Source organism: Oratosquilla oratoria, chromosome 23 (genome assembly GCF_046742065.1).
Source record: "Oratosquilla oratoria isolate Oo_2021 chromosome 23, ASM4674206v1, whole genome shotgun sequence".
Lineage (NCBI taxonomy): Eukaryota > Metazoa > Arthropoda > Malacostraca > Stomatopoda > Squillidae > Oratosquilla > Oratosquilla oratoria.
This window is the reverse complement of record NC_134799.1, coordinates 46,241,065-46,262,396: the sequence shown is the minus strand read 5'-3', so window position 1 is coordinate 46,262,396 and position 21,332 is coordinate 46,241,065. Positions and strand designations below refer to the sequence as shown.

The 21,332-nt window shown below is 39.7% G+C and overlaps 1 protein-coding gene and 1 pseudogene across 3 annotated transcripts in view; both read right to left on the bottom strand.

Annotated features, from left to right (window-relative positions):
- Nucleotides 1–21,332, bottom strand: part of SpdS (Spermidine Synthase) — a 157,936-nt gene that overhangs the window by 73,923 nt on the left and 62,681 nt on the right. For all 3 annotated transcript variants that reach the window (XM_076207071.1, XM_076207070.1, XM_076207072.1), the window contains 3 exons: nt 17,687–17,853; nt 16,013–16,133; nt 1,436–1,531 (listed from right to left, as the gene is read on the bottom strand). In XM_076207071.1, coding sequence (XP_076063186.1) covers nt 1,436–1,531; nt 16,013–16,133; nt 17,687–17,817 — 348 coding nt within the window. In that variant the 5' untranslated portion in view covers nt 17,818–17,853. The remainder of the gene's footprint in view (nt 1–1,435; nt 1,532–16,012; nt 16,134–17,686; nt 17,854–21,332) is intronic.
- LOC143038102 (uncharacterized) lies at nt 17,860–20,563 on the bottom strand (annotated as a pseudogene).

Sequence of the window (21,332 nt, the reverse complement as noted above, 5' to 3'; positions counted from 1 at the left end):
TTTTTCATACAATCAGCAACTGCTCCCTTCCCACTTCGATATAGTGATACAGAAACATTCCCACACAAATACAAGAAACAAAACAGTCTGAGTTACTTCCCACAAAGAGATTTCTGAAGTAATGACTGTACAAGTTTTATGTAGTCAACATTCTACAAATTCTAGTGACACACCTATGGTCCAGATTCATGCAGCATTCTTACAATTGGAGACTCCACCAAAAAATAAATAAATAAATAAACAAAATAAATAAAATAAATAAAATAAATAAAATAAATAAAATAAATAAAATAAATAAAATAAATAAAATAAATAAAATAAATAAAATAAATAAAATAAATAAAATAAATAAAATAAATAAAATAAATAAAATAAATAAAATAAATAAATAAATAAATAAATACTATAATGCTGAACACTTAACTTCTGACCCTCATTTCTACTGCTCTCTTTAAATCTTTCTTTTACTAACCCTTTGGCCTAATACTGTCGCTAAGGAAAGAAGCACAGGTTATTACTGTAAACCTTTTCTTCTGTTTTACTCTCTAGTCATTGCTCATCTTTTCCTTTGTTACTCCATGCAAATGTTCCAGTTCCTTACTCTACCAGTCATCTCTTCTCCTCCCCATACCTGTCTAATACTACATAATTAATGAACCACTTCTTTTATTGTCACTTAATGAATCAATTATTTGTTGCCTTGAATTTCACAGAGTGGTTAACTGCAGCAACACAGCAACAGGCAGTGGTCCTCAAACCCTTCCACAGACCTCTCTAGAAAGAAAACTTGGACAGCTGTCTATGCTGTATTAGTGTAGAACTGTTTCTATGCTAAAAGTTGCAGGAGGGGATTAGTAGCTGGCTGTCAGCTCTCCTTGTGTTTAAAGGTGGAGGAGATACAGATGAAGTTGGTAAAAAGAGATCTCAAGCCCAGTCTACACCTCCAAATATAAGTGGGGAAGTTGATGGGATTTGATGATAGGTGGCAAGGAGATGATTCTCCCTGATATTATTGCATGATCACCTCATGCAAGTACCCATCTTCAATCACTTCACTATCACTTTTAATTTACTCCTTCTCAAAACCTATCAATACCCTTAATTCTATCTCAAGGTACAGTAGCAGGCATTTAATCTCTGTATCAGGTTCAAAATTTCTGTCAACTTCAATTATTTCTCCCCCAAACTTTTTTCACACTAGGAAAGCTGACAACCAGTGACTGTTCTATCTTTCTCCTACCAGCCACTCACAGACACAGACAACAGTCCTACATTTCTTCCCAAATCTCAAAGGGAGAGGCAATGGACTGCTGCTAGCTATTGGGTCTATGACTTTCTAATCAATAAAATTCAAGACAAAGGTTACTATTACACCCTTCCACATCTCTAATTTCTTTGGAAAAAATATCCAACATCCATGCACCATAATACATACCTCCTTGTCAATTTCACATTGCACAATGCTCTCCACCTGTGGGTGTTTGGCAACTTCTCTTGCCACTCCTCCATCTCCTCCACCAACAATCAAAACCTGTAAGAAAAGGAAAAAATAAAAATAAATTCATTTTGGAGTACCACATCTATTCCATGCCTTCAATTAGGAAGCAGTATACTACATCAATAAATCTACATAAAAATATCAAATAAAGTTAATGTTGAGGTAACATTCTATTCAGCCATTATATTTTATACTTAAGGGTTTAGGACAGGTAGGGGTTGCATAGATCAGATTTTTATGTTATGACAGATATGTAAGAAAGCTTTAGGAAAAGGCAAGGATTTTGGGGGCTTTTATGGATTTGGAAAAGGCTTATGACAGGGTAGACAGGAAGGCACTGTGGAAGGTATTACAGATATATGGGAGAGGAGGAAAGCTTTTAAGAGTAGTCAAGAGTTTTTACGAAAGTAGTAGAGTTTGTGTTGGAATCAGAAATGGGGAGAGTTAGTGGTTTGAGGTAAAGGTGGGACTTTGTCAGGGATGTGTTAGGTCGCCTTGACTGTTCAATTTATACATGGATGGGGTGGTGCGAGAGGTAAATGCAAGGGTAATGGGTCGGGGATTAGAGATGGTTAAAGAAAATGGAGAAAAGTGGGAGATAAGCCAGTTGTTGTTTGCTGATGAACTGCATTTGTAGCAGAATCTGAAGGGGGATTGAGGAAGTTAGTGATGGAGTTTAGGAAGGTGTGCAAAAGAAGTAAGTTGAAGATAAATGTGGGTAAAAGTAAGGTGATGAGATGTCCATGGGGAGAAAGTGGCAGCAGACTAGAAGTATTAAGGGAGAGAGACTGGGGGAAGTATTTATCTAGTTGTATTTTGCGGGAACGGGAGCTGTGCTCATGGTGTCCCGCCTTTGCACCTCGCAGTGTCTAGTTTGCTCTTAAACTCATGAATGGTTTTAGCGCACTCTATTTTTTTGTCCAGTTTGTTCCAAGTGTCCACCACTCTATGTGGAAAACTGTTTTTCTTCAGATCTCTTCTATACCTATGTTTTTTATTTTCTTTCCATGTCCTCTTGTTTCTCTTGTCCCAGTTTAATAAGTCCTCTCTATCGAGTATTTCTGTGCCCTTCATGATTCTGTAGATGGTCAGTAGGTCACCTCTCTCTCTCTTCTTTGCTCCAGAATCAGAAACTCCAGTTTAGCCAATCTCTCCTCATATGACAAGTTTACAAGTGCAGGTGCCATTTTTGTGGCTACTCTCTGGATTCTTTCTATTTTCTTTATATTCTTTTTAGTACTGGGTGACCACAATGTCGCCGCATATTCTAGTCTAGGCCTTATCAGTGTGATCAATATTTCTTTAATCATTTTTTCGTCCAATTATGTAAACTCCACTTTTATTGATCTTAGCAAGTTGTAGGATTCTCCAACAATTTTGCTTATCTGTTTGTCATAGGACAGTTCATTTGAGATAATTACACCCATATCTTTTTTGGATCTCTCATTCTTTACCTCCCTGGTTCCAATTTTATATTGTCCTAATATTCTATTTTTACTTTTTCCAAACTCCATTATGCTACACTTGTTAATAATGAAGTCCACTTCCCATTTCTGACTCCAGTTCCATACCTTATTCAGGTCTTCCTGCAGTGATTCGCAATCCTTTTCAGTTTTTACTTTCCTTAATAGTTTGGTGTCATCTGCAAAGAAGCTCATGTAACATTTCACATTATCATCCATGTCATTCACATAAATAGCAAACATTATTGGAGCCAATACAGATCCTTGCGGTACTCAACTGATCATCTCTTTCCAACCTGAATATTTTTCTCTGAGCACTACTCTCATCTTTCTACTAATCAGGAAGTCCTCCATCCATTTTAGTAGGTTCCCTTGTATCCCTCCTATATGTTCCTGTTTTTCTTAATAATTTTTTGTGTGGTACTTTGTCAAAAGCTTTTTGTAAGTCTAGGAGGGCACAATCAGCCCATCCATTCCTTTCTTCCACTATGTCTATTAATCTTGAGTAGAAACGTATTAAGTTTGTGGTACATGATCTTCCTTGTCTGAACCCAAATAGTCTTGGATTTATTATACTATTGTCTTCCAGGTGTTTTACCCATCTAATCTTGATTTTCTCACAAATTTGGGCTGTAGTGCTTGTTAGTGAGACTGGCCTGTAGTTAGTTGGTTCTTCCTTGTTTCCTCCTTACCCGTCTGGGGTATTGGCTGCATGTTATTGTGGCAAAGTAGCATGCAGTTGATATTTTAGGGTCTATATGGGGCACCCCTATGGACCAGAGCCACACATCATTTTGTCTCCGATAGAGGAAAACTCTGTTCCTAGAGAAATTATGACACTTTTATACTATGACGGTCCCTCCATTATGCTGTCCCCGAACCCCTTGTTACTGTCCTGTACCATTTCTCTGAATATTCATTTCCTTTTTCACCTACCCTGTGGTAGGGGAAGAGAATGCTACTACCAAGTCTTTCCACTTGAGTCGTAAAAGGTGACAAAAAACGGGATGGGAGATGGGATTAGAAGTCCTGCTACCTGTAGCCCCATAGGGGACATTCCTAAAAAAAAGTAAAGGCATAAGAGCATCTGGGAGTTTTCCAACCAGTACCCTACGGTTTAGGTCTTTTAATGTGCGTGGATGTGGTACAGATGAGAGTAAAAGGGAAGAGATAGACAGTATGCTTGTGAGAAGAAAGATGGATGTGCTGGCTTTGAGTGAAACTAAAATGAAAGGGAGGGGCAAGTGCGAGTTTGGGAGTGTAGTTTGGAGGTACTCAGGAGTGAAGAAGGGATGAGGGAGAGAAGGGGTGGCTATACTAGTAGGTGAAGAGATAGGTAGGCATGTAGTGGAGTGGAAGGAGGTTTCTTCAAGGTTGATATGGATGAAGGTGAAGCTGGGAAGGGAGATGTGGGTTGTTGTAAGTGCGTATGGGCCTGGTAATGAGAAGAGCGTAGAGGAAAGGGAGGATTTTGGGTAGATTTACATGATTGCATAGAGGGATTAGGGAGAAATGTCAATGTAGTTGTATTGGGAGACCTTAATGCTAGGGTAGGAAACAAACCAATAGATGCAGTGATTGGTAAGCTCCAGGTAAAAATTGTAGTGGAGAATTGATGGTGGAGATGTGTCTTGAGAGTTGATGATAGCAAATACAGTGTTTAGGAAGAAAGTCAAGCATAAGTACATGTGGGAGAAGGTGGTGGATGGAAGGGTGGCAGATAGAGCATTAATGGACTATATAGTGGTGACCAGGAGTGTGGTAGGAAGAGTTAAGGATGTACATGTCCTAAGGGGAGAGAGTGGGGGAATATCAGATCATTTTCTGGTGGAAGGTAAATTGAGAGTGAAGAATAGGTGGAGAAAGAGGAAAAGGGCAGAGGGTAGGGAGGTACTTAGAGTGAACTGCTTAAATGAGAAAGAAAAGGAGAATGAGTATAAGAAGTTGAGAGAGGAGTGGGAGGGAGTGAAGGAGAGTAGAATTAGGAGTGGAGGAGGAATGGGGATGGTTCAAGGAGGGAGTCCTAAGGTGTGCAAGGATGGTGTGTGGAACAAGGAGGGGAGGAGGAAATTGAAGGAAGGGTTGTGAGTGGTGGGATAAGGAAGCAAAGAAGGGTGTGGAAGAGAAGAAGCAGGCTTTCATAGATTGGCTACAAATTAGGACAAGGGAATCATATGAGAGGTACAAAGTAAAGAGAAAGGAAGTTAAGCATAAGATAAAGGAAGCAAAGAGGAGAGCAGATGTAAAATGGGGAAAGAGTATGACAGAAAATTTTGAAAGTAATAAAAATATGTTTTTGAATGAAATTAAAAGAGGAAGAGGAGGTGAGTCAAGTAGAGAAGAAAAGGTAAAAGGTGCAGATGGACAGATGATAATGGAAGAGAAGGCAGTGAGAGGAAGGTGGGAAGAGTATTTTAGGGAGTTGCTAAATGTGAAGGAGGATAGGGAGGGAAAAGTAGTTGCAGTGGGAAATGCTAAGAAAATGAGAGTGAGGAGTGAGGAGAATGGAGGAGAAATAGGGAAAGATGAAGTGAAAGCAGCTGTTAAGATGATGAGAGCAGGTAAGGCATCTGGGTTGAATGGTTGCCATGCAGAATGTCTGAAGAAAGTAGGTACAGTTATGCTGGACTGGCTGGTGAGGTTATTTAATGTTTGTTTAAGAGAGGGTAGAGTGCTGGAGGACTGGAGAAGTGCCTGTATTGTTCCGCTTTACAAGGGAAAGGGGGACAAATGTGAGTGTTGTTGTTTCCGAGGGATCAGCTTATTGAGTGTAGTTGGGAAGGCTTATGGGCAGGACTTAATTGAGAGGATCAGGAGAGGAACAGAGGAAGTAATTGGTGAGGAACAGTGTGGTTTTAGGACAGGTAGGGGTTGTGTAGATCAGATTTTTGTGGTAAGACAGATATGTGAGAAAGCTATAGCAAAAGGTAGGGATGTTTTTTGGGCTTTTATGGATTTGGAAAAGGCTTATGACAGGGTAGACAGGAAGGCACTGTGGGAGGTACTGCAGATATATGGTTAAGAGCAGTCAAGTTTTTATGAGAGTAGTAGAGCTTGTGTTAGGATTAGAAATGGAGAGAGTGAATGGTTTGAGGTAAAGGTGGGACTTCGTCAGGGATGTGTTAGTGTCGCCCTAGCTGTTCCATCTATACATGGATGGGGTGGTGCAAGAGGTGAATGCAAGGGTAGTGGGTAGGGGGTTGGAGATGGTGAAAGAAAATGGAGAAAAGTGGGAGATAAGCCAGTTGTTGTTTGCTGACAACACTGAGCTTGTAGCAGGATCATAGGAGGGATTGAGGAAGTTAGTGGCAGAGTTTGAGGTGTGTGAAAGAAGCTGAAGCTGAAGATAAATGTGGCAAAGCTGAAGATAAATGTGGGCAAAAGTAAGATGATGAGATGTACAAGGGGAGAGAGTGACAGCAGGCTGGAAGTGAGCATTAAGGGAGAGAGACTGGAGGAAGAGGATAGTTTTAGATACTTGGGTGCAAATGTGGCAGGAAAGGGAAGAGTTGGGGTGGAGATAGAATGTAGATTGAGAGAAGCGAGTAAATGCCTTGGTGAATTAAAAAGTGTAATGAGAAATAGACATCTGGGAATGGATGCTAAGAGGAGGTTATATAAAGGAGTGATTGTGCTGACAGCACTGTATGGGGCAGAAACATGGAACTTAAGAGAGGAAGAGAGGGGTTTGAATGTGTTTGAGATGAGGTGTCTGAGAAGTATGATAGGGGTTATTAGGCTAGAGTGAGAAATGAGGAGGTGAGGAGGAGAACAGGGGTGGAATGGGAGTTGGGAGATAGGGTTGATGACAGAGTATTACGATGGTTTGGACACATGGAAAGAATGAGTGAAGAAAGATTAGCAAAAGAGGTGTGGAAGGTAGAGGTGGAAGGAGTAAATATGAGGGGGCGTCCTAGGATGAGATGGATGGATGGGGTAAAAGGGGCATTACAAAAGAGAGGAATGTCTGTTGAGGAAGGACAGGAGAGGACAGAAGATTGGGGTGAATGGAGAAGGGTTGTGTATAGATGATGCTGTGATGCATGAGGGGGAGTGGGTGGGGGATGGGGGGTGAGGAAGTATGTATGACAAATTTGATCCAGCCCAAGGGGATTTCTCCCCGTCTTCTTTTCTGCATGAGGAGACGGAGAGGGGGGGGTCGCCAAATTAATGAAGCGGCCTTGTTGTGGATGTACTGTGTCTTGCGACACTGCTTCTGACCCAGGGCAGTGGACAGGATGCAGGGATGACCCGTCATCCAGGAGGTGCCAAGATGAGAGGGAGGGAGGAGGGTGGAGGGGAGTGGAATATGTAGGGGGTGAAATGGGTGGGAGTGGTTTCTATCCATTTTTCTTTTTGGCTACCCCCCCTGTAAGGAGGAAAAAGCCTTTGGTATATGTATGTACAATATTAGCATTTTTCCAGTGTTTTGGTATTTTTCCTTCTTTAAGTGAGCAACTTATTATGTTATGTATTTTGTCCGTTAGTTCTTCTTTGCATTCTTTTAGAATCCAATTTGCAATTCCATTTGAGCCATGTGATTTCCCCATGGGGGGAGATTGCCTTTCATTTCCTTCGTCCCAATATTGTGCTTTCTCTCTAGTGAAAACAGATTTGAAATGATTATTCAGGACTTCAGCCATTTCTAATTCTTCTGAGCGACTGGAGGAAGTGGATAGTTTTAGATACTTGGGTACGAATGTGGCAGGAAAGGCTGGAGTGGAGGTAGAATGTAGATTGAGAGAAGCGAGTAAATGCCTTGGTGGATTGAAAAGTGTAATGACGAATAGACATTTGGGATTGGAGGGTAAGAGGATATTGTATGAAGGAGTGATTGTACCAACAGCACTGTATGGGGCAGAAACATGGAACATAAGAGAAGAAGAGAGAAGGAGTTTGAATGTGTTTGAGATGAGGTGTCTGAGAAGTATGATGGGGGTTACTGGGCTGGATAGAGTGAGAAATGAGGAGGTGAGGAGGGGAACAGAGGTGGTAAAGGAGTTGGGAGATAGGGTGGATGAAAGAGTACTGGGAAGGTTTGGACACATGGAAAGAATGAGAGAAGAAAGACTAGTAAAAGAGGTATGGAAGGCAGATGTGGAGGGAGTAAACATGAGGGGGCAACCTAGGATGAGATGGATGGATGGGGTACAAGGGGCTTTGGGGAAGAGGGAGGTGCTGTTGAGGAAGGATGGGAGAGGACAGGGGTGAATGGAGAATAGTTGTATATGGATGATGTTGTGATGCATGAGGTGGAATGGGTGGGGGGATGGGGGGCAAGGTAGTATGTGTGAGAAAAATTTGACGCAGCCCGAAGGGATTTCTCCTCGTCTTCTTTTCTGCATGAGGGGACAGAGAGGGGGGGCCGTCAACTTAAGGAAGTGGCCTTGTTGCCCAGGGCAGTGGACAAGATGGATGACCAGTCATCCAGGAGGTGCCAAGATAAGAAGGAGGGTAGAGAGTGGAGGAGAGTGGAGGGGAGTGGAGGAGAGTGGAGGGGAGTGGAGGGGAGTGGAGTGGTGTGTATTAGGGGTGGAATAGGTGGGAATGGTTTTTATGCCTTTTTCTTTTTGGCTACCTCCCTTGTAAGGGGGAAAAATACTTTGGTATATGTATGTATGTATGCTATGTATTCTATATTCTCTTGGCGTAGTTTCACCATTTCCTGTTTGTTTTTAAGTTTACCATTCATGTATCAATAGAATAGCTTGGGTTGCTCTTTGCATTTCTCTATAATGTCCTTTTCATGGTTTCTTTTTTCCTCTCTTCGCACTTTAACACACTCATTTCTATAGTTTATATATATTTGCCATTTTCCAGGTTTTCTTATCTTTTCTTCATCTTTTCCAAGCTCTGTCCCTTCTATCTTTTGCCTCACTGCATCTTTTGTTGAATCAGCATTTAATATACACTCTCTCTAGCTTCTGTCTTGGTATGTGCCTATTCACCCCTTCATTGTAATTATCCATCAAGATATCCCACTTCTTTTCCACTTTTGTCTCTTCCATGTAAAATTTTTCCCAATCTGCTTTCTGGAAGAATTTCTTTAGTTTTCCTAAGTCCATTTTGTTGTATATCAATCTTCCTTTCCTATGCTTTTCATTTCTCTCCATGTATATTTCTTCCTTTAATTCAGTCTCAATGAGTATATGGTCACTCTTTCCAATTGGAGTCTTGTATTGGATTTTATCCACAATTTCAGGTTCTGTTGTAAATATTAAATCTAGCTTCGATGGCTCCTCATTATTTCTGTATCTGGTGTTTTCATTGACCCACTGAGTCATTGTATATTCCATGGTCATGTCCAGTAGTACATTATCCCACAAGTCTTCTCTCACTGTCATGTTCTCCCAACAAATTTCTCTGCAATTGAAGTCCCCCATAATTACCAGATTACCCCTGCCCATTAGTATTTCATTTAATGATTGCCTTGCATCTTCTAGCATTTTTGTATGCTTGCTCTCTTTCCAAGCGTTCATTTTTGGGGGCACATAAGTCACCACAAACTTTCTACTTTTCATGTTCTTGTCTTCAACTTTTATCATGATCAGTTCTACATTACCTTTGCCCTCTGCAATTTTTGTCACATTCAAGTTTTTCTTGGCCAAGAACATTTCTCCTCCCTGTTTCTTGTCTCTGTTTTTAATCCAGTAATTGTAGTCCTTGTCCAACATCGATGGATGGTATTTCACCCCTTAGTTTAGTCTCAACTCCCATTATGTCTGGTTTTTCTTCTAGCCGGTAATCATTAAGTTCATTCAGTCCTGAAATTTATTCGTTGGTGTTGGTATAGGCCTCTTCCAATTTTTTTTGTTTCTCCATTTTTTTTTTTTTTTTGTCTTTGGTTCGCCCATTCTGATGTATCATTTCCTTAGTTTCATGTCGATTACTCTCCAATAGAATTCCTTGCTTTCGGTCTCTGTTCTCATCGTTTTTTTTTTTTTTTTTCTTTGCTTCATCTCTTAGTGTCTTCTCTTTTTCTAATTCCTCATTACTCATTTCTCTTTTTATCATTTATTTTTTTTGACCAATCCTATTTTGCACCATCAATCCTTATGCATCTTGTCCATCTTGATCTTCTCTCTTATGAATTGCTGTCTCTTTTTCTTCTTTTTCTCTCATGTACCTTGGCAGACCATGTTTTTCTTTTAGTCCATATACCACAATACATTTTTTCCTATCCACTGTATCTCTGACCCAATTAGCTTTTTCATTAATTACTTGGATAATTGTGTCTTGCATTTTCCTGCATTTGTTGTTGGACTATTCCTTTGAAAGCAATTTATTTTCAATGTTTTCCTTCCATTTCTTAACCTCTTCACTCCGAGCCAAAATCTCGCGGGCAGCATTAGCTGTCAGACGTACGATGTGTCGCAATAATACTCTCATCATAAAATATAGTCACCGCTTATATTGATCGTTCTCTCTTTCACCCGTGAATGATAACCATAGAAAATGTGATGAAGACAGTTTAGAGAGTATGTCATTACGCAGGGGCAACTACAATAAATATAATCAAGACGCCGATATGGCAGCCTCGTGTATCCACTTGCTCCTCATGCCGCCTATGTATGCGGCACTGTATGGAAGGGGTTAATCTTTTGGATACTTTCCTCACCTAAGTTCTCTTCAATTTTTTCAGTCATTGCTTGTATTTTGTTGTTTATCTCTTTTTTGAAGTTGTTGCTATTGGTAGTATCACTAATTCTCTTCTTTTCATTTTTACTCTTCAGCTCTCTTATATAATTTTTCATTTCCTTAATCTCGTTTCTTAGATACAAGTTAGTTTTCCTCAGGTCAGAAATTTCAACGTTTGCTTGCACTAAGCAATGCATTAGTCCAACAATTTCGTTCCTTAAGTCCATAATTTCATTCTCCCACCATATTTTATTTTTGCTCATTTCCCTCTCTATCTCTAAGATTCGATTTAAACTCCTCCTTTTGTACTTACTGAATCCTCAAAAAGCATCATTGTGATATACCCTAGTGGTTGCAGGAGTCTCGCAATGATTGTTTACATTGTTGTGCGGCACGGCGCCACTAGATGACTCTGGTTTGAAGTTGTCGTTTGAGTCAGACTTTTCGTTATTTTCTTTCATTTTTTTTTTTTTTTTTGCTTATTACATCATAATACATTTAAATAGCACTGCAGAGATATCATTTTGGACACCCACAATTTCTCACCTCCCATACAATACAAACCAGGTTTCCTTTTTCATTGTTTATCCTCTTCTTTGGGCACTGCGACGAAGGTGTTGTCGGTTCCGTGGTCGGTGTGTGTGGATAGTTTTAGATACTTGGGTGCAAATGTGGTGGGAAAGGGAGGAATAGAAGTGAAAATGTAGATACCTTGAGAGAAGTAAAAATAAACATTTGGGAATGGATGCTAAGAGGAGATTGTATTAACCTAATTGTATTATACAGGAAGGGAGCTATGCTCGTTGTGACCTGTCTTTGTATCTTTCAGCATCAAGTTTTTTCTTAAAATCTTGAAGTGTTTGCACACACGGTTTCTTTATCTAAATTATTCCAGGTATCCAGTACTCTGTGAGAAACAATTTTTTTTTTTTTTCAGATTTCTTCTATAGTTATCCTTTTTGAGTTTTTTTCCATGTCCTCTTGTTTTTCCATTGTCCCATTTTAATAAATCATTCCTATCTAGGATTTCCATTCCTTACATGATTCTATGGCCAGCAGATCTCCTTTTTCTTTTCTTTGTTCCAGAGTTGGTGATTCCAATTTGGACAATCTTTGTTCGTATGTTAATTTGGAGAGAGTTGGTGCCAATTTTGTCATTGCTCTTTGTATTCTTTCTAATTTCTTTATACTCTTTTTAGTACTGGTTGTCCATAGTGTTGCTGCGTACTCCAGTTTTGGTCTTATTAGTGATTGTGCCAATGGCACTGTGTGGGGCAGAAACATGGAACATAAGAGAGGAAGAGAGGAGTTGTTTCAATGTGTTGGGATGAGGTGCCCGAGAAGTATGATAGGGGTTACTAGGCTGGATAGAATGAGAAAATGAGGAGGATAGGTGATGAATGAGTTTGGGGTGGATGAGGGTTGGAGAATGAGTAAAGGAAGACTAGTAAAAGAAGTGTGGAAGGCAGAGGTGGAAGGAATGAACATGAGGGGGGCGACCTAGGATGAGAAGGATGGATGGGGTAAAAGGGGCATTGGGGAAGAGGGGAATGTCTATTGAGTAAGGATGGGAGAGGACAGAAGATAGGGGTGAATGGAGAATGGTTGAGTATGGATGATGCTGTGATGCATGAAGAGGAGTGGGTGGGGGATGGGTGGTGAGGGAGTATGTATGAGAAATAAAGTGACGCACCTTCTTCATTTCTGCATGAGGAGATGGAGAGGGGGGTCGCCAATTTAATGAAGCAGTTTTGCTGTGGATGTGCTGTGTCTTGCAACACTGCTTCTGACCCAAGGCAGTGGACAGGATGCAGGGATGACCTGTCATCCAGGAGGAGCCAAGATAAGAGGGAGGGAAGGGGGTGGATGGGAGTGGAGTATGTTGGGGATGGAATGTGTGGGAGTGGTTTTTATGCCTTTGTTTTTTGGCTACTTCCCCTGTAAGGGTGAAAAAGCCTTTGGTATATGTATGTATGTATTTATGTACCAAAAGCCCTTTCCCCCTTGTATAAGGATGGCCAACTTAAAACACACGCACATCAAACAAACAAAACCCATTTAACCATCCCTCCCATCTCAGCATATAAGGAATAAGAAGTTATTCTGTCCTCCACCATACTGCTTGGACCAAAACCAATGAACTACTCTTCCATAGCAAGGACTGACAGCCAGAGTTAATTAACAAATTATATGAAATACAAAAGTAAGGACCTAATATAAGAGGGAGGAAAGGGTGGTGGATGGGAATGGAATGTGTGGGAGTGGGTACATGCCTTTTGACTTGGCTACATCCCTTATAAGGGGGGGAAAGCCCTTGGTAGATAGTCAAAAGTAAGCTTATTCAGTCATATGTTGGCACAGCACAGTAATAAAATATATATATGGCCCCAATATAGAAACTAAATTATTGAAAGCCATGTTAATTTTACCCAGTTGTATTTACCTAGTTGCATTATACAGGAAGGGAGCTATGCTTGTGGTGACCTGTCTTTGTATCTTTCAGCATCAAGTTTTTTCTTAAAATCTTGAATAGTGTTTGCACACACAGTTTCCTGGTCTAATTTATTCCGAGTATCCACCACTCTGCGTGGGAAGCTATTCTTTTTCAGATCTTTTCTATAATTATCCTTTTTGAGTTTCTTTTCATGTCCTCTTGTTTTTTGTTGTCTCATTTTAAGAAATCATCCCTATCTAGGATTTCCATTCCTTTCATGATTCTATAAATAAGTAGATCTCCTCTTTCTCTTTTTTGTTCCAGTGTTGGTAGTTCCAATTTGGACAATCTTTGTTCATATGTTAATTTGAAGAGTGTTGGTGTCATCTTTGTCATTGCTCTTTGTATTCTAATTTCTTTATATTCTTTTTAGTACTGGGTGTCTATAGTGTTGAGTAAAAGCAGCAACAACTGCAACAGCACTGTAGGAGAGAGGCCAAACATAACATAACATAAGAACATAAGAATGAAGGAGACTGCAAGAGACCACTAGGCAGCTCCGTATCCATCACCACCTGTCATCCCCATCCATAAAGTTGTCTAATTGTTTCTTAAAACAACTGAGAGTTTCAGTGCTTACTACATGGTTACTAAGTTTATTCCATTCGTTGACCACCCTATTAGTAAACCAATTCTTGCCTATTTCCTTTTTAAATCTAAATTTGTCCAATTTATTACCATTACTGCAAGTCCTGCACTGTTGTTTTCATATGATGACCTTGTTTGCATTACCCTTGTTAAAGCCTTTGATCCACTTGAACCTCTATTAGATCACCCCACACTCTGCAGCTTTCCAGAGTGTAAGTTAAGGTGCCTTAGCCTCTCTTCGTAAGGCAAATTTCTGAGCCCATGTATCATTTTGGTCATTCTTCTCTGTACTGATTTTAGTGAATTGATGTCCATTCTGTAGGACGGAGACCAAAACTGTACCGCATAGTCAAGGATGGATCTATCACTAGATAGAGTTTAATAATTACCTCTGCAATTCTATTCGTTACGGTCCTAGCAATGAAACCTAATGCTCTGTTAGCTTTATTCCTGGAACTAATGCATTATTTCCTGATTTTAAGGTCCGGACTTACTAGAACTCACAAGTCTCTCTCGCACTCAGTTTTCTCTAAAAGTGTGTTATCTAAGCTGTATCTATTTTCAGGGTTGTGTAGCCCTACGTTTAACATACTACACTTAGAGATATTGAAGTTCATTTGCCATTTCACTGACCATGTGAGCAATTTGTTAAGATCATCCTGCAGAATCTCTGCGTCGTCTCTTGACCTAATTAGGCGTACCTATTTTAGGTGAGGAGGAGAACAGGGGTGGAAAGGGAGTTGGGAGATAGGGTTGATGAAGAGTATTAGGATGGTTTGGACACATGGAAAGAATGAGTGAAGAAAGACTAGTAAAAGAGGTATGGAAGGCAGATGTGGAGGGAGTGAACATGAGGGGACGTCCTAGGATGAGATGGATAGATGGGGTGAAGGGGGCTTTGGGGAAGAGGGGAATGTCTGTTGAGGAAGGATGGGAGAGGACAGAAGACAGGGGTGAATGGAGAATGGTTGTATATGGATGATGATGTGATGCATGAGGTGAAATGGGTGGGGGGATGGGGGTCAGGTAGTATGTGTGAGCAAAATTTGACACAGAACAAAGGGATTTCTCCCTGTCTTCTCCTTTTATGCATGGGGGACGGAGAGGGAGGGTTGCTGATTTAATAAAGTGGCCTTGCTGTGGATGTGCTGTGCCTTGCAACACTGCCTCTGACCTAGGATAGTGGACAAGGTGCAGGGATGACCCATCATCCAGGAGGTGCTAGGATGGGAGGGAGGGTGGAGGGGAGTGGAGTGTATTTAGGGATGGAATGAGTGGGAATGATTTTATGTCTTTTGTTTTTGTCTACCTCCCTTGTAAGGGGTAAGAAGCCTTGGTATATGTATGTAGATAAACTGTATAATTCTATACTAGAAAGGTGACCCTGCCATTATTAACCACTTCATTACAATGACACCTACATAGGCATCATGAGGTGCGAGTGGGTACATGAAGATGTCGGCATCGGTGTCTTGATTGTATATATTTTTTTGTAGTTGTACATGAGTTAGCCCCAGATTCTGTGAACTGGTTTGATCACACTTTGTTTATTATTACTCAGAGTAAAAGAAAAGGAGTAATACACCAGTGACTTTATATTTTATAATGTGAGTAGTATGATCCATTGTACATATGGCAGCTAGTGCTGCATGCGAGAATTTGACTTGTACTGAAGTGGTTAAGGGAACAAAGAGAGGCAGTTGGCTGGATTGTAATATTAAGATCACTAAGAGGAGTGGACAAAACTTAGATCTCTTGGCCTAATACAAGTGGGCTTCATAAAGCTACAGGAACAAATTGAAAAAGTCCACATGTCTGAAGGACAAAAAGAAATGCAATTTTCTGTACAGATATATAAACTACTGAAATATCCCAAGCTCAAATCATAAAAGAATTTAAAACTAGGTATGATAAATGGAGAACAAGAGACAGGACTCCATAATTGTAGGTCCTTTCCTGTATACTACAATAAAGTAAACATAATTGGGTAAATACAACTTAAACAGTAGAGATACTCTTGGTATCTCATGTTTGTTCTCTTTCTTTACATTACAAGTGTCTTCATTTTACTGTAACCTTTTTACTTCCATTTCAAATTTCTTATATTCTGAACACTAACTTTGCAGTGTTTCCCACCTTTCAATAGTTGTTTGTAAGTTGGATTCCTGAACATTATCTTTTTCATTATTTGCATAATTCTAGCTTCATATCCTCTTGTTGCAGGTTTTCAGCAATGGATAAATTGATTGATTGCAGTTACCTGAATGTTTGGATTTCTCATGATAATTTAGGTTATCAAAACTTGAAAAACTACAAATAAGATATCTTTACCTTTTTGGGACAGGGATGTGCATTCAAAGGAAGAAACGTAATCATCTCCTGGTAAGATGCTTCATCTCTTTCAGTACACTGGATTGCTCCATCCAACACCAGAACACGTCCAAAATGTGTGCTGCAAATTAAAGACCAGGTTACCAAAAATCCATACAAAAGACAAAGAATACAACTTACAAGGGAGAACAAATACAAACCTACACATATAAAACATTGTACCGATTTATAAGGGAGGAAACAAGGAAGACCCATCAAATTACAGACCGGTCTCCCTGACAAGCACAGTAGCAAAAATTTGCGAAAAGGTCATCAAAAATAGATGGGTTCAACATTTGGAAGAAAAAGCTATACTGAATCTAAATCAATTTGGATTCAGACAAAGAAGGTCATATACAACAAACTTGATCTGTTCTACTCAAGATTAATAGACATAATACAAGAAAGAGATGGTTGGGCAGACTGTGCCTTTCTGGACCACACAATAAACTAATAAGGAAGATAGAATCAATAGGTGCCATCAGAGGAAAATTATTGGAATGGATGAAAGACTTCCTGACCGGGAGAAAAATGAGAGTAATAATTAGAGATAAATTCTCAAATTGGGAAGAAATGAAAAGTGGTGACCCACAGGGATCAGTATTGGCCCTCATCATGTTTGCCATATACATAAATGACATGGATGAAGGAGTAGTGTTATATGAATTTCTTTGCAGATATGTAGAAACATATTAAATTTGTAGCACATGATCTTCCCTGTCTGAATCCAAATTGTCACAAGTTTATTTTATTGTTTTCTTCCATGTGTTATCCATCTATTCTTGATAATTTTTTCAAAAATTTTGGCTACAGTGCTTGAAGTGAGACCAGTTTGCACATTTTGTGAGATTATTTTGGGGGATACTAATGTTATGAGAAGTGTTTTGTGTCCAGGCCTACCTGAACTGATGCTGTCAAAAACTCCTTGTTTACGGTCAATCAGAAGAGCGTTTGTGGAATGTAGTGGTCTAAAACAGTGTTGTGATTTGGCAATGGGGGTATACGGTGTGACGAGTTGTAGTATGAGGCATTCTATGACTTTGGAGGGGTTGCAGAGATATGTGATTGGCAGTGTGATGCTGGAACTGTTGGGTCTTTGTTAGGTTTGGAGATTGTGATGGTTTTCCCATGTTTCCAGATATTAGGCCCTTGGTATATAGACAATTACATAAATACAACTACGTAAAAACAACTAGGTAACTACATACATAAAGACTGATCATATAAGAAAATCTTAGAAAAGCTGGTGATGCCTTCTTAAGAAAAAAGAAAAAGATATTATTATTGCTGTATTCAGATCAATGAAAGAGGTAGAAACAATAACAGATGAACTCTAAAGTCTGGAATGAGAAAGTGACATGAGCTCATGGAAACTGGAAAAGCCAAGGTGCCTGAGGGATATCAAAGAATACAGCTTTCCATACAGGTGCATTAATTTATAGGATAAACTAAAAGAGGACACAGACAAATATAAAAATAGATTGAAAGCAAGTCTGATCAGAGAAGACAAAGGGATGGAACTACACAAGCAAAGCTCTTTCCCAGTACATTACTACTGGGTAAATTAGATTAATATGCACATCAGTTATGACAATAAGGTTTCTTCTGAAGACTTGACCAGTAGGAAATATATACCTCTCAAAGATTTTAATGTCTTGGTATTCACTCTTCTTCTCCAAAAGAATTTCCTTGACTTGCATGGAGAATGCCTCACCAGGGCATACTGGTAACCTCTCTGTGAACCATCCTTTCAAGTGTTGGTCCATTTCAAACAATGACAGCCCCTATATCTATCACTGTGCCTGAAAATAAAAAATTTGCACTTTAGTATAAAATATCAAGACATTAATTATATCTGCAATTAACATGATTTCACTTGTATTCTAAGAAACCCCAATAAGTCTTACTGCTTATAAAGCTAAAACACTGGCCTGCGCTGTTTTCAAGGTCCAACACATAATACAATACACTGAATCCAAAAATCATGCTCATTTTACTCAATCAGTTCAAGTTAATGAAATATCAGCACATTAAAAATATCCTAAATTCCAATCTATTTATAGGTGAATGAAACACAATATTGAAAATATTAGACAAATTTATTCACAGAAGCCTTACAAAATATTTTTAATAGCAAGAAGAGTATAATGAACTAAGGAAGCTACTCGTGGATGAATGGTCTCTTCAGGGACTTCCTTTTGTGCTCAGCAGACTCCACATCCCTCTTCATGCACCAGCAATTGTCAGCCAGAAAGTTGACATCCCATCAGCCTTGATAGTGTTCCTCCATAACACTGACATCTTTGTGAAAGTGCTCACCCTGTTTTTCACTAAAGTCTCCACAATTCTCTGGAAAATAGTCCAGATGAGGCTGGAGGAAGTTTATTTTCAATGACATGCACGCACAAAGTTAGCGGAAATTCTCCATTAACTCTGTGGTTGCCAAGGAAGTCTGCAATGACTGACAAAGAGTTCAGCAGGATTCAGTGAATCATCAAAACTAGTGTCCTTGATGAGTACCCTTATTTAAGGACCATCATATATACCTGTCTTAAATTTCTTCATGCTTTTTAGTTGAAACTTCTGATGGAGGAAAGCAAATCCTCTACCTTCCCTGTCCAATGTCTTTACAAAGTTCTTCAGGAGACCGAGTTTGATGTGAAGGGCTGGAAGCAATATCTTGCTTGGTTCAACCAGAGGGTGGGACAGAACGTTGTGTGATCCAGGTTTTAATCCTCGTCTTGATGGTCACTTGTCTGACATAATGCTGGTCATCTGGATGGCTATCCCATAAGCACAGAAAGCATGGATACTTTGTGTAACCACATTGAAGTTCTAGGATGAGTCCAACAACTTTAAGATCTCCACAGAACAACCATTTATGTTCCTGGTAGTTCAGAGCAGACAACAGATGTTCCATGCTTTTATGGGTTTCTTTCATTTCAACTGAGTGCCCAACAGGGATTGTTGAAAACTTATTTCCATTATTCAGAAGAACTGCCTTGATACTTCTATTAGATGAGTCAATGAAAAGTCTCCATTCCATAGCATCATACTTCAGACCAAGTAATTCAATCAAGTCAGCAATATTGTTACAGTAGACCAGTGAAGATGCTTCATTAAATGCAAAGAATTTTCTAAATTCTCTCTCGTGGTACCAATACCAATAGAATGTTGTTTCTGGTGCCAGTAGACCTTTCTCTTGAAGACAAGAACCCAGTAGCTGGGCAGATTCCTTGGAAAGGTTCAGGTCTCGTGTCAGGTCATTGAGTTCAGCTTGGGTCAAAGGCACCGGTTGGTCATCCTCTTTTGGCCTGTATACACCACACTCAGCTATATCAGTCATATCACTAGATTCAGAATCAGAACTAGATTCCACATTGACATTTGCCTCAGGAACAGGAGGATCGGGGCCATGTGGGACTGGCTTTATGGCAGAAAGAACATCAGGGTATTGAACATGGTGCTTATTCTAGCGATTGATGCCTTTTAGATTTGTCATGCAAAAGTAGCAGTTGGTAATGTGATCTTTCCCTTCCCTCCACACCATTGGAACACCAAATAGCATATTCTTCCTTTTTTTTGTTCTTCCAATCCTGTAGGTTCTCTACACATGTTTTGCAGCAGATATGGGGAGCAAATGGCTTATCCTGGTCCCCTAGTTCGACTCCAAAGTAAACTTTACATGCCTTCTTCACAAAATCCGTGATTCTTGCTTGACAGTCTGGAAGAACCACATCTCCACAGATATAACAGAAGCTATTAGGATGTTTTTTACATTTCCAATCCATTATTATACATATCTAGACCTGAAAAGAGAAATAAAGATAATTATTAAAGGTTACCCATGGCCCAGTTTTGCAAAAACAAAGACCATAAACACTTGGATAATTGCAATATTTTGGAAAAATATGCTTGAATAGAAATAGACTATATCTTAGAAACCAGACCTGACCCAGGAAAATGAACTGTATTTTTTAATTCAGCATACAAAAAGGGTCTTAAATAAATTAAAAAACCCTTAACCTTTGTAAGGTTTTGAAACGCAGGCCAGTGTAATGAATCACCTCCATGGGGGTGACATTTAATCTATTGGATATCTTAACTATTGAGACAGAAATAATAATCAATGCTAGAATACTTTCCTTACCAATATATACATGAATTTGAAGCTAGGTATGATAAACTGGAGAGTAGGAGATGGGACCCAATGAGCACTGCTCCTTTCCTGTATACTACATTTAGGTAAATACACACATGTACCAAAAGATCCATTCCCCCTTATACGAGGAGTGGCCCAGCCAAGGCATATATCTACACTTCATCTGTCCAACACCAATCCATCACCCCTTTTTTGTCCCTTTTATCTTGGCTCCTTGTGGCTGAAGGGTCAACCCCATCCCCAGCCCATTGCTATATAGGTTTTAAGCAATACAGCAAGACACAGCACCTCCATAGCAGGACCCAACAGCCAAAACTGGCTTATCCCCACTGCTTCATTATATGGAGGCTATAATGGTGGTTCAGAAAATACTGACAAGTTTCTTGTACGAGTTGTATTAAAACAAAAGTATGACATTAAGGTGAGAGACATGTTCTCTTGCCTAAGGCTGTCGAAGAACTGATGGCACACTATTTGTTAAGTTCATTAGTGGGAACCCGCTACATGGTTCTACGCAATCACATACCATATTTATACAATATTACAAATAAGAAATGGAGAGAGTGATTTGAGGTAAGGGTGGGACTTTGTCAGGGATGTCATGTTGCCCTGGCTGTTCATTTTCCATATGGATAGGGTGGTGCGAGAGGTGGATGCAAGGGTGGTGGGTCAGGGATTGGAGATGGTTAAAGAAAATGAAGAAAAGTGGGAGATAACCCAGCTGTTGTTTGCTGATGACACTGCATTTGTAGCAGAATCAGAGGAGGGATTGAGGAAGTTAGTGGCAGAGTTTGGGAAGGTGTGTGAAAGAAGGAAGTTTAAGATAAATGTGAGTAAAAGTAAGGTGATGAGAAGTACAAGGGGAAAATTTGGCAGCAGACTGGAAGTGAGTATTAATGGTGAGAGACTGGAGGAATGGATAGTTTTAGATACTTGGTTGTGAATGTGGCAGCAAAGGGAGGAGTGGAGATGAAGGTAGAATGTAGATTGAGAGAAGTGAGTAAATGCCTTGAGGGATTAAATGTGTAATGAGAATAAGACATTTGGGAATGGATGCTAAGAGATTGTATGAAGGGGTGATTGTACCGACAGCACTGTATGGGGCAGAAACATGAGACA